The sequence below is a fragment of the Drosophila santomea genome, chromosome 3R, assembly GCF_016746245.2.
Source record: "Drosophila santomea strain STO CAGO 1482 chromosome 3R, Prin_Dsan_1.1, whole genome shotgun sequence".
Lineage (NCBI taxonomy): Eukaryota > Metazoa > Arthropoda > Insecta > Diptera > Drosophilidae > Drosophila > Drosophila santomea.
In genome coordinates, this window is record NC_053019.2 from 27,927,898 (window position 1) to 27,943,625 (window position 15,728).

The 15,728-nt window shown below is 44.5% G+C and overlaps 3 protein-coding genes across 3 annotated transcripts; 1 reads left to right on the forward strand and 2 right to left on the reverse strand.

The window, feature by feature from the left end:
• Window positions 1-7,433: 7,433 nt before the first annotated feature.
• LOC120451969 (proteasome subunit alpha type-4-like) lies at window positions 7,434-8,315 on the reverse strand. The gene has a single exon (XM_039635995.1). It carries the CDS (start codon window positions 8,222-8,224, stop codon window positions 7,451-7,453), a length of 774 nt encoding a protein of 257 aa, XP_039491929.1. The 5' UTR covers window positions 8,225-8,315; the 3' UTR covers window positions 7,434-7,450.
• A 2,913-nt stretch (window positions 8,316-11,228) lies between these two features.
• LOC120453050 lies at window positions 11,229-12,334 on the forward strand. The gene is made up of 2 exons (XM_039637571.1): window positions 11,229-11,345; window positions 11,748-12,334. Exons 1-2 carry the CDS (start codon window positions 11,325-11,327, stop codon window positions 12,168-12,170), a joined length of 444 nt encoding a protein of 147 aa, XP_039493505.1. The 5' UTR covers window positions 11,229-11,324; the 3' UTR covers window positions 12,171-12,334.
• A 731-nt stretch (window positions 12,335-13,065) lies between these two features.
• Window positions 13,066-15,673, reverse strand: LOC120453277 (adhesion G-protein coupled receptor G2). Its single transcript, XM_039637905.2, has 2 exons — window positions 14,349-15,673; window positions 13,066-14,289 (listed from the first exon to the last, which is right to left on the reverse strand). The coding sequence occupies exons 1-2, from the start codon at window positions 15,469-15,471 to the stop codon at window positions 13,145-13,147; spliced, it is 2,268 nt and encodes a 755-aa protein (XP_039493839.1). The 5' UTR covers window positions 15,472-15,673; the 3' UTR covers window positions 13,066-13,144.
• Between the last annotated feature and the right edge of the window lie 55 nt (window positions 15,674-15,728).

Below are 15,728 nucleotides of genomic sequence, written 5' to 3' on the forward strand. Positions count from 1 at the left end.
TATTTTGAACTATGATGGAAATCCTCTAGAATATATCATAGTTCCATTTACTCATATACCCCGCAAAACCTTGACGGCACAACAAGAGCATCTGTTTTGCCAGGCTGCAATCGAATATTTTGCTGTGGTCTGGGTCTGAGTCTGAAGTGCTCGTATTTGGCATTCTGGGTAAATTCATTTTGGTTCAGTTGTTTGCCCATTTAACTGCAAGCCACGGCAGCATGTAAATATTGATTTTTTTCCTCCTGTTCGCTGCAAAAAGTCAGTATCGAAGTGGAAACCTGTTTGAACGATTTGAGGCTTGGACATGAGTGCGCTGGATTGATAGACTGAGGGAATCGAAAGGCAGAAATTAGGGGCACATATAAATCTTGCCGCTCAGCTCTCTACGCTCAGCAGTGCGAAAACCATAACCCAGACCAACAGACGAGTCAAAAGCCAAATGGGATTTGCTGGCACTGTGCATTGTAAAACCAATTCGTTTCCATTTGTCCTCGGCGTCACTTGCACTCTACACAACCGCATACTCGCACAATGCAATTGAACTCTGCCTCTTAGCCTCCACTCTCCGCCCTTCAGCATCCACTTCCGTTTCCGGTCGCCCAAGGAGAAGGAGTCGCTCTGATCCTGCTGCTGACAATGCGAGTGACAGTAGGAATGCAAACACAATGCACAATATGGGAAACGCAGCACAAAAGGATGAAATCAGAATGCAGAATGCGCACTACGCACACAATACAGGTGGGCCACGGTGGTTATGGTCCTGATTGAAAAAGGATAACAGAATATCAGTGGCGAAAGGGGTTCGAATATTATTGCTTACCAGAAGCTTTATGCAAATATAAAACTCAAAGCTGCTCACAATTGATTGAAAATATTACATTTCAGAGTATCGGGTTCTCTATAATTTAAACCACTGTGCCAAATTAGGAGTAAGGAATCGCAGGCGGTAGCCCTCAACACTTAACCTGATTGCACTCGACTCAAAGGCTGAGCCAGGATTTGCGGATTCCCCGTGTGGCGGTCCATTGGGGCAACTCCGGGCTTTGGGCATTTCAATTTTGGATAGAGGGATAAATGGATGGGTGGGTTGGTAGGTTTTGAGCTGGTTCGCCGGGCTTAATAGCCCGATTAACACTTTATGACGTACTCGGGACTCCCGGCGACATTAAGGGCTGCTTATTTATATACTCGAACATTTATATTCGTGCATTTATGCCGAGTGCAGAGGGGAGCTATTTTTGTAGAGGACATTTTGCAGGAATTGCCGTTGGTCACGACACCGCCCACATTTTGTTGTCGTCTGGCTGTTTGGTCAATACTCAATTATGGCACCCCAGTGGGCTCCACCATGTGCTGCAGCTGGTGGAAAACAGGTTGAAAACAAATTGAAGGTGCAGAGGTTAAACTGCGAATCTGTCACCTGCGACCTGACACCCGCGAACTTTCCCCTTATTTCCGCTCATTGTGGGGGGCAAATAAAATGGAAAGCATTTAATGTGGCGTGAAAAAGCTGAGAGCGCCAAATGAATGGAATTCCAATGAATGGGGCACCGATTTGAAGATTTCAACTTTTGACAGCGCCCACACAACGCCTGAATAATTCACAGAGCGGCGACAATTTTCTTTTCAGCGTCGGGGAAAAATTGACTTTTAATTTGCCACGCCAGCTTGGGCAAACTGGAGTATTTCATTTAAAAATAAACAAACTGTTGGTCATCAAACAGCCAGCATTTCAATTAATATGCAAATGTACACAAGGATAATTAACCAGTCTGAAGTTCCCCGAACGGTGAGCCTCCAGCCATCAACCTGCAATCGCTATTCACATCCCGAAAGGACCCGCATTTGCAAAGTCATTACCTTGGCGTCGCTGACAGGACACATTCCTCGAATTCCCACATGGCCGTTAGGTCCCAATAAAACTGACTCGTTGCCGAACCGATGACATTTCAATAAAGAGATCCCGACCCCAAACAACATTGATTAACAAGCTGTGGGCTTGTTGGCAACGCAAATGGATTAGTGACAGAGATGGCCAGTATACCGCATTATATTTAGCATTTAAAGGTTTCAGTTTATCACTTGCATAAGAACTAGTAATGTAATAAGTAGTGCGTTGCCCGAGAATAATGCATAATTTTAATTGTACCTAACAGAGGTAGTCAACACTTTGGACCAAAGCTGTGTTAAAACTTCGAGAGTGTGCATTTCAACTCATGCCCATGTGCAATAGGTAATTATCATTCGTATCCAGCCCAACCCCACCTGCATTTGTATGGAAAATCGAGTGCATTGAGTAAACACAATGTGAGGGCTGCAAGTGCAGTGATAGCAGGCCATCAAAGCCGAATTCCCGGCGAGAACAATGCTCTCCAATTAGGCAAATGGCAATAGGCAAAGTTGATTAAGTCAGCCGCCGTGCTGGGAAAATGCAGGGCCGCCTGTATCCCCCTATCCCCCTATCCACATGGACATCAAATAAAGGAGCCAGCAATTTTCATTTATTGCACACAATTTCAATTATATCGAGTGCCGTCCGGGCCGGGACCGAATCGAAGCCGTGACAAACGCCTATTGCGGGATGGATTTACACGGCCCGTGCCGCAAATGGAAGTCATTTATCAAAAAACAAAGGCGCTGACTCGGCAGCCATCACCTGGAGATAAGGAGAGCCCGGCAAGCCCACCCAAGGACCTTTTGTTTGGGCGGCTGCCTTTGGTTGCTGACAACCGGAGATAAATACGCACATACAGGTCATTTTATTGTCGTCCGTTTTCGGTTTCGTTTTCGGGGCGGATCCTGGCGAAATCCTGGCAAAGTCCTGCCAGGGAAATCAGTGTGCTGTGCATATTTAATGGCGTATGCAAATGCGAAGGGGTCAAAATGGCTCAAAGGCTTGTATATTTACGAGTCCAACGATGCCACGAAAACATATTTAACTCGCTCGCATTGTGTCTTGTATCTTCGGTTATCCGCCATTTGTAAGCTAAACCGAATGTCACAGGAAGACCCCAAACAAACCACTTGGCCCTAGTTCCCTGCCCCAAACCTCCAACTTAAAGACCCCAATCCGCATTAGACTGCGCAGCTGTCCTAAATCAAATGGGCCATATTTTTGCCTGTCACCCGATAGGACGTCTTATCGATGGGTCTTTTCTGACCTGGCTTACCTAAAGGAAATACCAAAATAAAGCCCATTCATCTCTTCCCTCAATCGCTGAAATGGCGATTAGGGCACTTTAAATAATACATACAAAACATTTCCTGCAGGTAAATAGGCTAAGGTTCTTCTCTTATACACACTACACAATGATGGGAATGGAATATCTCATAGTTCGGTTGGTAGAATTCGAAAATGAAATGAATTTTTATCGAATTTACGTACTTTACAACAAATTTAGCTGGTAATCAACCTAATTCGTTGCGTTTTTCGGGCTTGTGTTTTGATGAACGGCAGGTGTGAAACATTTCATTGCCCAAAAATAACGACCTCTGTGAATTTTCACCGCCCCCAGCGGTCGGATATTTATTGTCTAAACGAATCTGCCGGAGTGCTTCGAAATTAATGGCCGTGCCAACTTGAAAGCAGTAAAGGGACCAAAGGGAGGGCTTTAAAGCCAACTTACCTGGCCCTAGACCCTCAGCTCATTGGAGCGTTCTTATCGATTGGGTTCGCGCCTTAATTATGAGTGGGGCGAACGAGATTGGAGCTGGCCATGCTTTTTCACTGATTGCACAACCGATGCTGATTGATGGCCCCTTGTCAGTTAGATTAATCGACTGGTCCTGGGCAAGTGAAAAACTTAAAGTGCACCAGAGGCGGATCCAAAGTGCACAGGGCAGTACATGAGAATCGCATTTGCTGCCATTTTCTGGCCAGAGTTAATTTGGCCTAATGCATTCTGCGAACCCAACTTTTGGGGCCGTCTGGTTTGAAGCCTCAAAGAAGCTGGAGCCCGAGCATTAATATTAAATGTGCCCATAGGCTTGGAGTTTGGGCTAGAAGAGCTCAAATCATGCGCAACTTGAAACAAATTGGTGAGCATTCCGTTGGAGCCAAGGTCCCGGGTCCCGACCCAAGACTTGGCAATATATGTCAGCCAAGTCAAGCCGAGGACTGGCAACAAGTAAGCAAACATACAGCAAAGTCTTGGATGTGTGCATTAAAAGTCAATGACTCGGCAAATGAATTGCAGGCACAGGCAAATTAAATTAGCGTAGCGACTTCGGTGATGTCCTTGTGGGTGACCCCAAGTCGAAATGGTTTTTATTGAAGGATTCAGCGAGCCCGAAGTACGGCTGTCTATGGCTGTCTTTATGGGTCGAATGTGGTATAAGATATCTAATTTACCTGGCGTTAAATGCGCCAAATGGTAATCAATAATCTGCGAGGCCGGACTTAATTAGTCAAATCCAAGGAGTAGTGTGGGTTCTTGGTCCTTGGTCAGCTCCCAAAATGTATGCTGCTTGGAAATAATTAAAGTTAATTGAGTATAAAAAGTCAGCGGAAATTGGATAGGCCTGCACAAGTTCCATTAAATCTTTGGCCGAAAGCTGAAATTTCACGCGGTGTGTTGTGGGAAATTAAAATGCTCAGCCAGTGTCGATTTCACAGCCCAGCATCTGACATAATTGCACTGCCAGCAAGTTGTCCTCTAAGCCAGCTTTAATATGTTGGCCAAAGACACAAAGAGCGTGGCTTAAGAGAGTGGGCCGAAGAGAGCGAAAGAGCGGACCTGCGCAGCTGTGCGCGAATCCTGTTGCTGCTATGCCCCGCCTGACAGGGCTTACGTGGCGTATACGCAATGCTACGTTACTCATACGCCACGTAGTCCCAAGGAGAGACTGGCCGGACACAAAGAAGGACGAAGGACGGCCAACAGTTGGCGGCATCGAACGCATTCGAACGGTGCTCAAGCGGAAGTGCGACTTACAAACAGCCAAAATCCACAGTCTGGCATTCTTGGGCGTACATAATGCATATACAAGTATATATATAAATATATATATATACGGTATAGGGATAACCCCGGGCGCATTGTTCTCCAGGCATTATGGAACGTGTCTGGGCATCTCCTGAGTTTTGGTGTTCCTCTAGGATCCGAAGGGTGTTCATGGGAAGCACTATGAAGGCGCTTGCAAATTCAAATCCATAAAAGTGTCATTAGGGTGGCGCATAAAACACAAAAGGTGCGCCCAGAAATTAATTAAAAAGGCAAACTCAGGACCGGAATTAATGGCGCATAAGATTTATGCAAACAGGCAGTTGCCTTTTCGGAAATATCCTCGCTGAAATGTATTGGCCTTAAAAGTGTTTCAATTCATTTGGCAGCAATGACCATGTCTGCACTTCACAGGTTGGTTTTTAATTCGCTATATAAATAGTTGCCTTTGCCCAAGATCAGAATACTAAATTTGTTTTTGTGATGGGGAGCGAAAAGGTCAGGTGTTTAATTTTGCACGCAAAAATTAGCAAAAATAGAACTCAAATATTTATGTAGACCGAAACACGTGGGCGCATTCAAATTAGGTTGTCATGGGGTAACAAAGGAGTAATGGCCTCGAAAAACTCGTGTAAACGGAATGGACACTAATGCCAGTCTTTGTTTATGTTTTTAGCTTTGTTTGCACCCATAAAGCAGCAGCTCCAACGAATGTCAGATTGTCCAAATGAAGTTATTTGAGTGTGTGTGTTCGGCAAACACACACACACAGATACTCACCAACACTCACAGAGTTGTGGGCAATTAAGCGATGTGCTTAAGCCTGATGAGGTTTTCAACGCGAGATAAATATCAGAGCAGCAAAAGAAAGCAGCCCGACCACATTTGTCAGTCCAGCCGAATTAATAGTACACGGCAAGAAAATGCTTGATAGCTAAGTTCTTTGAAGTAGTTGAATATACCTCTTGGTATTTGCTTAATCAAATTTAGTGGCATATAAAAGAGGGAAAACTTCTTTAGTACTTTTAAATACATTTTAAATTTGTACAAGTCATAAGTACTGCTAGTTTCTCCATAGAAAAAGGCTTTCCACAGTTTAATCTTTTTATGTGTATTATAATATTACAGTTCACCCCAAACTCGGAAATTTCTTTCACTCTGTGCAGAGGGATATACATATGTTTTGTGGTCCTGTCGAGAGTAATAATTGCGCAGCCACATTACGGTCATTTGCTGAAGTAGGCGCAAGTATGGGATTAGTTTGATTACACTCAAATGAATGGGCTGAGGAGAGCCCAACTATATTTGGGAATCCTGTTTGAATAAGGGGTTATCCGCCACCGGTTGCATTGACCCCTTGCCAATTTCGTGGAAAGAACACTGGCAAACACTTGGCCACAGACGGATGCCATTTCATTAGAAGCTAATCATGAATTAGCTTTTAAGTCGATGTTAGTTGTATTTGTCTGCTGTCTGTTGCTTTGTTTAAAGTTCATAAAGCGTGAAATGCGAACAAGTTAATTGAAATTCCTGCAGCGTTTCACGTGCGATTGTTTGTTTGAGTTTGTTCTCAAAGGACACAACAAGAAAATGAAAACTCGCCCCGAAGGAAAGCATGTCTTTCCTCTTGCAGCTGGCTTGACTTTTCCTCTCCGCACTCCTCACAATTCCCTTGGCTGAGCAAACACTTAGCCGGTGTGAAAAAATGTAGACAAGTGTAAATTTATATTCCCCTCTGCGGGAAAGTGGTGCGGGGAAGGGGGCCTTTGGCCACTTAGAGCTACTCGCCGGGAAATGTGAGAGCACGGTGTATAACTTTGACGTAAGCCATAAAGGAATTTAAATATTTCTCCAGGAGAAAAGCTATTTGCATTGTTTATTCAGCATGACTACGAGCAGAGAAGGTATCTGCTGCCCGGTTTTCCAGAGTTGCTGAACGTAGCAGAAACTGCCAAGTTTATTGCACATGAGCGCTCAAATTTTGCGAAAGAAAACACAGAACACATTCGCCATCTGAAGTCCAAATGTAGCGTCTTTAGTACCCGAGCTGCAACTATTCCCCTCCATTTACTGGTTTTACTGGCCTGCGATTTGCATATTGCATTTGTATATAAATAAGCCGTATAGTCGCTAAAAACCACACCAACCATATCAAAATGGCCCCCGGGAATTGCGTCAAAACGAGAATGTGTTGCCGCATTTTCATACAACTCCATCGAGATTGGCTTATCTGCACACTGAACCAAAAAGTATGCCACAAACAGTGTGTTTATTTATTTAGTTTTGTTATGTTTTTGCCACAGCCATTAAACAACTGAATGTTTGAAATAATTTGAGCGTAAAATCCCGGAATGTAAAGGGAAAAAGCTTCCATGAGTCTGCTGTCTGTTCCCATACTTTTTGAACTACTAAATAAACAGTGGTGGTCTTTGAATATATGTAATTTGAATTTTTAAACTTCTAAACAGAAAAGTAAAATATATAATATACAAAATATAATACAACTAATTACCGAAATACTTTCGCCTAGCGGTCTGCGCCTGCAAATTGTTATACTTCTGGATTAGGTTGTGCATCTCGGTTTTCTCCAAAGTTTGAAAGACGCTGGTGTTATAGAAGCGCTGCATTAGAGCCATTTCCAGCTTGTCAGGATTCAAGCTATCTGTACCCAAGGTCATGCCCATGACCTTGATGGCCACATCCTTGGCCTCCTCGAGCGAGGGACTCACGTAGCCCTTGATGAAGAGTTCCTTCTGGAGCAGTTCCATGGCCGCCCCAGAATGGCGACCAATGCAGGTGGCCTTCCAGCCACTGTAGTTGCCACTCGGATCGGACTGATAGAGCTGGAAGCCGAAGCGGCAGTCCCAGCCCATGTAGAGAAAGGACACGCCGAAGGGTCGCTTGCCGCCGTATTGCGTATACGCCTGTTTGATATCGCACAGGTTCGTGACCAGCTGCTCGCAGGGAATCATCTCACCGAAGGTGCAGGCATATTGCTGGGCGATGAGTCGCAACTCGGTGGTCAGCACGTTTCCATCCGCCGTGTTGCCCGTGGCGCAACACGCAGTGTCCTCGTTCAGCCTGCAGATCCTGGGCGCAGGAATGCTGGAGTCCAGGAGCTTATCAACACTTCGCTCCGTGGCCAAAAGGACTCCGTTGTTGGCCAGGATGCCCAGGCAGGTGCTCGACTGCGAAGCGGCCTCCATTGCATACTCCACCTGGTAGAGGCGGCCCTCCGGTGAGAAGATCGTGGTGCGGGAATCGTAGAGACGCGCCATCGTTTGTTGAAATATAAAAATATATAGCAGAATATTTAAAACTTGGATATGGATTGATTGGTTGAAAGGGTATGTAGGGTAGCAAACGAGAAATTCCCACATACTAGATTAATATTTTAAGATCAATAAAAGTATTTGATTTAAAAGTCTTTTGTAAATATGTAATCAGTATAATTTTTAATTTATTGTATATTAAAATACGAGAATGGCATTAAAACATAATTTTTACCTTATATATTTTAAACAACATTTTTAAAATTCCAAATTGTTTACTTTGATTTAAGAAGATGCATCCTTTCTTTTTGGATTGCTACTATTTTTAAAAAGCCAGTTGTGAATGCACTTTTGTAAAGTACAATTTCCAACTACTTTTCCATTCCCTTTAAGCATCATTTATTCTCATTTTCCGCAGCGAAAAGTGTTTGTGGCTTTGGGGATTATTGCACAAAGCGCATAAACTTATTAAATATGCAAAATGCCTCTTATTTTTCCTGTGCCAAATGGAAAGGCGCGGGAAAGGCTGTCAGTCGCAAATTTGAGGCACAGCTCTGCGTTATGATAAATGATTTGCCAGCAGGGAGTTGTCGAGCGGGCCAGGAGGCATAAATTATGAACGGGGCCAAAGGTCAAAGGTAGAGCAAAAAGCCTCTGGGCCACAGACGCTACTCCATTAAAGTCGAACTTTAGCCCAGCCGAAGAGCTCTGTCACTTTTCCAATTGACTGCAGTCGGCAAACTATCTTAATTAGTTTCTCGCTGGTCAACGAGTTCATTTCACATCTGGATTGCCCTAACCTAGATATTCAGTATACAGAAAAGCCGAAAAGGATGTCGTGCCAGTGCAGTATAAAATCTGTGATCCATGCTACGATCCCTGCTGCTGATTAGGTAATGGTAATGGGTCTGTCTGGACGCTCCGCTCCCAAAAGGCTGGAATGAGGATGATGATGCCACACCCTGGAAAGCGGGGAGAAGTGGGTGGTCTTAAGTGGAGTGCGCCAAGTCGATTGGAAAGCAATTCGCTTGCCCTTGCCATGCATAAAATATGAGGCAACCGGGGCCATAACTCAATTTGCTGCTACATGCATCCCCCTTCCATCTGCCGAGTCCTGGCAGTCCTGGTAGTCCTGGCATCATCATCAAATCGAAATCGGTATCGCTAGCGGTATAGGAATAAAAATAAAACGCTCGTCTGCAATTTGGTTTAGTTCAAAAGCCCATCAAACTCATTACATAGCATTCATGGCTGACCATTTCAGGCATTTCATCCACGATTTCATATTTTTTTGAGCCGCCTTCTTTGTTTATTTTTCGACAGACGAATCCCCAAACGTCGAGCGTATGTGACAGAGGATTTGGCACTCAGCGCCAGCTGGACTCAAATCAGCAGAAAAATGAGGCAAAGAGCTGGTTATGGTGGTTATGGCTGATTATGATGCGCCCCTTGTAGAACACACAAGCCATATGAAATATGAAATATGAACGAGTGCGAGGAGCTGAGCCGGAAACGACCCTCATCAATATGGATTTGGCGACGGACATGTGGGCCACTTTCGCGTTGAGTGCCAGTGCCAGTGCCAGTTTGAGTTGAGTCTCGAGTTTGTTAAATTAATTGCATAAATAATTTACATAGTAATTACACGTAATCCTGCGAGAAAGAGGAGTGCACACTTTCCTCCGTTTGCATATAAATCAAAATGCTAATGCAATCCAGTCGATATTTGCATTTGACGTAATCTTGCAAATCCGTAATTACGTAATGCAGCCACAAGCTGATTGCGCGTCGCAGTCGTTGAGCTTTAATTGCGTTTCCGTTTCCGTTCCGCTGAGTCATCGAATATTAAACGCGCTCTTTTGGCGCGGAAACTAAAATTTTCCCCACTTGGCTTCCGGTTGCCACGAACGACAGATACATATATATTGGATGAATAGGTAAAAGAGCTAAGTTAAGGTGTGAAAATAGGTTAAGATTGAAGAGTAAGGGTTTAACTATTAGCTTTGTTGATATATAACAGATGAAGCAATTGGTACCTTAATTTATGATGCTTGTAAACTATTTAACAAACATAATCGCTCATTAGAAAAATAAATTAGCGACTGCTCCTATTCCTATTACCATTTTACAATCAATCGCGTAGTCATAAAACTGTTCAAAGATCATTTACCAAGTGACGACTTATACATATATGTTAATCTGCTCAATCGATTGATCATCGGCCATTTCAACATCTCAATCGATCAGAGGCAGGTCGAACAACTATTGCACGACCACAATTTAATGGCTTATAGCATATGAATCGCATTATGGCTTCTTTTGTGGTTGTCTGTCCATCTTTGGATCAAAAAACTATATTAGAGAATGACATCTCTTAGCGTATCAAATGTCAAGACGAACGATCGACGCGCTATTAATGCGCATTGTTGGGCATCAAAAAGGCGACGATTAAAAATCAATATAAATACATCGATTGCCATTGTGAACGCTCTACAAAGGAAGCTCTGGACATGCTTAATATATGTTTATAGAAACTTTTATGCAAATTACTGGCTGAAGACCCGAGAACGAGCCCATGTAAAGTGAGCACTCATAAAGTTGATTTATGCAGCCGAATCAAGCCGAATTTGCATAATTATAATGGCGTGAACAGCCAACGAGTCGCCCCAAAGTCTAAGCCCGAAAACGCGACCCACAAATCCATCACTGGCATCGCTTTGTTGGTCAAAAGAAAATGGCAAAGACTGCGATGGTACCTTCCAGATCCGCTGGCACCTCGTGATCGATCCAACTGGATTGCCAAATGCATAAATCACGTGCCAGTGCCGCCAAAATAAAAACAGAATCAGATTTCATACTTGAAGCAATCAGAGAATGGAGATCGGCGAACGGAGAACGGAGAATGTCTGCGACTGGCTTCGCTGACTAGTTGGTAGAAATTATGTAAATGCTTGAGACTAGACCCTGATCTTGAATTTCGAAACGAGTCGGCGGAGCAGAAGCTCGAATCGCTTCAGTTTGCCGCTGAGTTAACTGGAGATCGGTCGAAAATCTAGAGTGGGAACTGCCCCTCGAAAACAGCGTGTTGGATACGAATTCACGGATCATGTACAGGACTTTTGTTTGGGTAAGCTAATAGCCAAAAGAGACTTTCAAAGGATATAAATGCTGCTCATAAATATTACTTTTTCGATTCATTTAAAACCTATGAATGTCTAATCCGTTTGATATTCAACTCTTAAAAATAGTAATGGGTTTTTGACAGTGATTAGTCAGTGACTTGTAGAAATTAATAATAAATGTTCAATTCCATTAAAACTCAACTGAACTCGACTAGTTGTCAACCATTGGAGTAAAATTTTTTGAAAATTTGGCCACCAATTAATTTAACTTTTAAGATAAGGCGGCTTGTTAATATTAAACCAAGGCTGCCGCATAAAAGCATTAACGTTTTAAGAGGCTATCCATTCGCTCGCAGTTTGTTTGCTTATTTAAATATGTTATTAATTGAGTGTAATTTGTCTTGCAGCTGCTAACCCTAATGGCTGTGGCAAGTGCCGCCACCTCTGCTCGGGACTACCTGCCACGCCCCCCCGCCAGAGCCTACGTCTACGGCACGCCCCCGCCCAGCACAATGGCCCAGCTGCGACGGATAGTCCAAGGTCACCTGGAGCGCTTCCAGCAGGCGGAGCAGGCGCACTTCTCCCGCCGCGCCAATGTGCAGCTGGGGAAAACGGAAGTGGCGGCGGATAGGAAGCCGCTGGCGATGCAACTGTGGGTGGTTCACACGCCCGCCGTTTCCGGCGCGGCCTCGGATAACGTCCTCGATTACGCCCTGCCGCCCAACACGCCCACGCCGAAGGACTACGCGCACAAGTTCCTGCCCGAGGGCAAGGATGTGGTACCCGGAAGCTCTTACATACCGCTGCGGTTGGTGGTGATAAAGCGCTGAAGCAGCTATGTGAATCTTTGGGCGGCGGCTTGCCTTTTGTTGTTCGAAAACAAGTTGCGGCGGAATGCCGATATCCGATACCTAATGCCCAACCAGTAGTTGGCTAATTGGCTTTAAGCTTACTGGTTCCTAGCGCTAGTCCAGACATAGTTTAGTTGTTTATGTTAAGGCCCAAGTTCACTCTAAATCTAAATCCAAATCTAAATTAAGCCACCACATCCCGGAGTCCGTGACTAAGACTTCCGACCTGATCGCATGCAATAAATCCGAAACTAAGACTCAGCCACATGGCCACGTCGTAAACTATAAAATACATTCACCAAAAACTAAGTTGTCATCTCATTTACATAAATTAGAAGTCATAACTTTGAGGTGAGCGGGGAACTACTTGGCTCGAAACGGTTAGAAGCTGTATTCAAAACCGGTTAACTTTTATCTGTTAGCTGTAATCAAGAGCTTAAAGCTCTGCTTCTTGGGGTTTAGTCTTTGACTAAGTTTCAAAAGTGAGACTAAAAGCTCTGCGTTGCCTATACTAAAGCTCACAGTTAATATTTACTCGAAAGTAAGATGACAAAACTTGGAAGTTCTGCTGTAATGTAATGAACTCTCTATCACTTTCGTATCAAACCAAAATGTTTGCATTCCGATTTTATTTGAAAAGTCTGGTGAATCATTATCTTAATGAGTAGCCCCTAATTTACTTTCCATGTTCTACGCGAAGAGGTACGATATCCGGTTGCCATAGATACCGAGATTAGAGCTTGCAGATTGTATAATCAGCCAGCAGGTACCTTTTATGAATAAAAATTATTCAGATTTTACTTTATTTCACACAAAAAAGGCTTTTGTATGGCTGTACATGTAAGTGACTCCCACAATAATTTACAAGTATATGTAAGGTTACTTTGTAGAATTTATTTACAATTTGTTGTTCTATAACTTAAACTTAAAAATACATTATATGTTACACTACACTAAATACTAGTACTGTTTGTTGACGAATGGCTGAGGCCTCGCAAAATCGAGTCCGAAGGCATTTGTATAGTTTCCTGCCTGCTCTTCTTGCACGAATTGCAACAGAGACCCAACCAGGCCCGCTGGTTTTCCTTGTTAAATACTATAAAGTAAAGGAATAAAACGAATCCCTGTAGAGTGGCCGTCAGGCAGAACAAATAGGCGAAGATCCTGCCGAAATCGAAATAGGTACACAGTCCAAAAATCCAAGTGATTCCCAAAAGAAAGAAGAGCAGCACAAACAGGCCCAGTTGCTTGAAGATTAGATCGCGTTTGAACAGGGCTGTATAGACACTCCAGGAGATGTATGCCACCAAAATGGCATTGGCCACCGTGATAAGGCCAATAGGCAGTATGACGCCCAGACTTAAGCCATATCCTGAAGGATAGCATAGGATGGGATAGTCCATTGAGGAGTTGCTGGGCCTGTAGGAATCGGGTTCCAGGAAGACCACCAACAAGGTGGGTATAAGAGGCAATGTCCAGGCCGCCACAGCCGACATTAGGATGTAGTGTCGTGGGTGATTCACCCCAATGACCCGGACATATCTTTGATACTGCAGCAATCCAATGATAAGCATCCAGCTGAAGACAACCAGCAGTAGATACTGCATCACGGCTCCAACCAAGGTACAACGTTCCGATTCGGATTCCTCCAGCTGCTCCAGCAAATGGCTTTGGCTCAGGATCAGGAAGAATACCAACTGCAGACCCAGGGCAGCACACAGATTCAGCAATATCTTCGTGGAGGCCAAAGTCCGGAAACTCTTAAACACAGCCGCAGTGACGAAAATCATCAGGAGTCCCAGCAGAGAAAGGGTCAAGCCCACATTGGTGATTACATCCAAGGAGCGATCATCTTCACTGGCTTGCAGACCAGCCTGCATTTTGCTGACTCCCAGTAGAAATGTAAACTGGGTCAGGTGATCCGCATGGCAGAGGATCACTGGGTGCGAAGAGGCTTCCGAGCTGCCACCGCCACAGGTGGATATTCCATCGCTAAGCCAGGTCTCATAGTTCCAGTAGCCACATCCACCTTCAGATTGGGTTTGATTCGCCTTTGCATTGCGCAGGAAAAACGGCAGCTTTTCAGGCAGCTTGTTATCTAAAGAAGAGATTATACATAATAACATATATCCCTACATTTGACCTCAAAACACTCACCATCCAATCCTGGTATTGTGATGGATAACACATTGCTAGTTGGCCGTCGTTTGATTTCCTCTTCCGTCTCCACAAAAAGTGCATCTCGTGTATAGACCTTAAAAACCAAGTAGGAGGCTCCCTTTTTCCTCAGTTTGCTCCATAGTTTTTCGGGAATAAAGACCGCACTTTCTAGATTTTCCAGGGCCCTTACATCTTCCTCATTATCCGAGAGGTGAAGCATTTCAAAACGCGACGCATTGCCACTAGAGAAGTTCACTATCCCGGAAACATTTCGCACTTCTGGATCTACGAAAAATACACTTAGTTCGCTCGTCTTTAGAACAATTACACCCATGTCGAAAAATGGATGGAACGTAAACTCTGTGCTGTTGGCAAAAATAGTGCTGTTTAACTTCAATATGGTCGGACTTAGTTCATCCAAATAATCCTCGAAGTTGCTAAGAAGGGTATTCGTTGCATTGGCGTCTGCTGAAAGACGAAGGGTTTCATTATCTGTGGACATCACTTTCTGGCATATCTTCATCAAGTCGCCTACAACTGTGGCATTTCTCTCCGGTTTTTTGACCAGGGAATCGAAAATCTCTGAAATGCTAAACACATCGGCGGCTGCCAGTTTTTCCTGGGACTGAGTCAGGAGGTTACTCAGTTGGCTAATCATATCAGGGGGACTCCTCACGGCGAGAAGGTTTATGCTTGAGCTGAGTTCCGGTGCCGATCTACAGGTGACGTGATCCAAGCTCTGCCAAACTCTATTTCCATCGCGAATTTGGCACCTCCGTCGTATGGGAATGCCCCTTTCGTTCAGGCAGAGATCCCTAAGATTCGCCTTTTGGCCAACTCTCGTTTTCTCCACGCGATTGATGCGCTTCTCCTTGCCCTCATCCGTCTCGTACTCCAGCTCAAAGTCCTCGGCCTTGCAGAATCCTCGGTTGCAGTCCTTGTAGGGATTGTGCGACAACTGACCATCTGCATCCAGGCAGAGCAGGAACCGCAGGTTCTTTAGGTGGCAGTAGTCCAGGCACCTGGCCACATTCTGCTGATCCAGAGCGTAGAGGGGGGGATTCGTGCCTCCAGATGGGAGTATTATATAGCCAGCAATCCACCAGAGAAACAGCAGCATTGTGCTATCTATTTGTAGCCAACTTGAGCGCAGGCTGCGATGTCGTACTCCCGAAGCTCCGCGATCGACTGACGAGGCAGAGATAAAATGCGAGTGGCGATAAAACGAGTTTTCCTCTCCTCATCCCTGTGAATAGGGCCTGCAAGAATTGCCACTTTCCTCCTCACAACTCTATGTGGGTATTTGAATTGCTGGTCTATTTCGAGCAGAGCACAAGGTCAACTGGTTCTCCGGTCGACGATAAGAACTGCAGCATC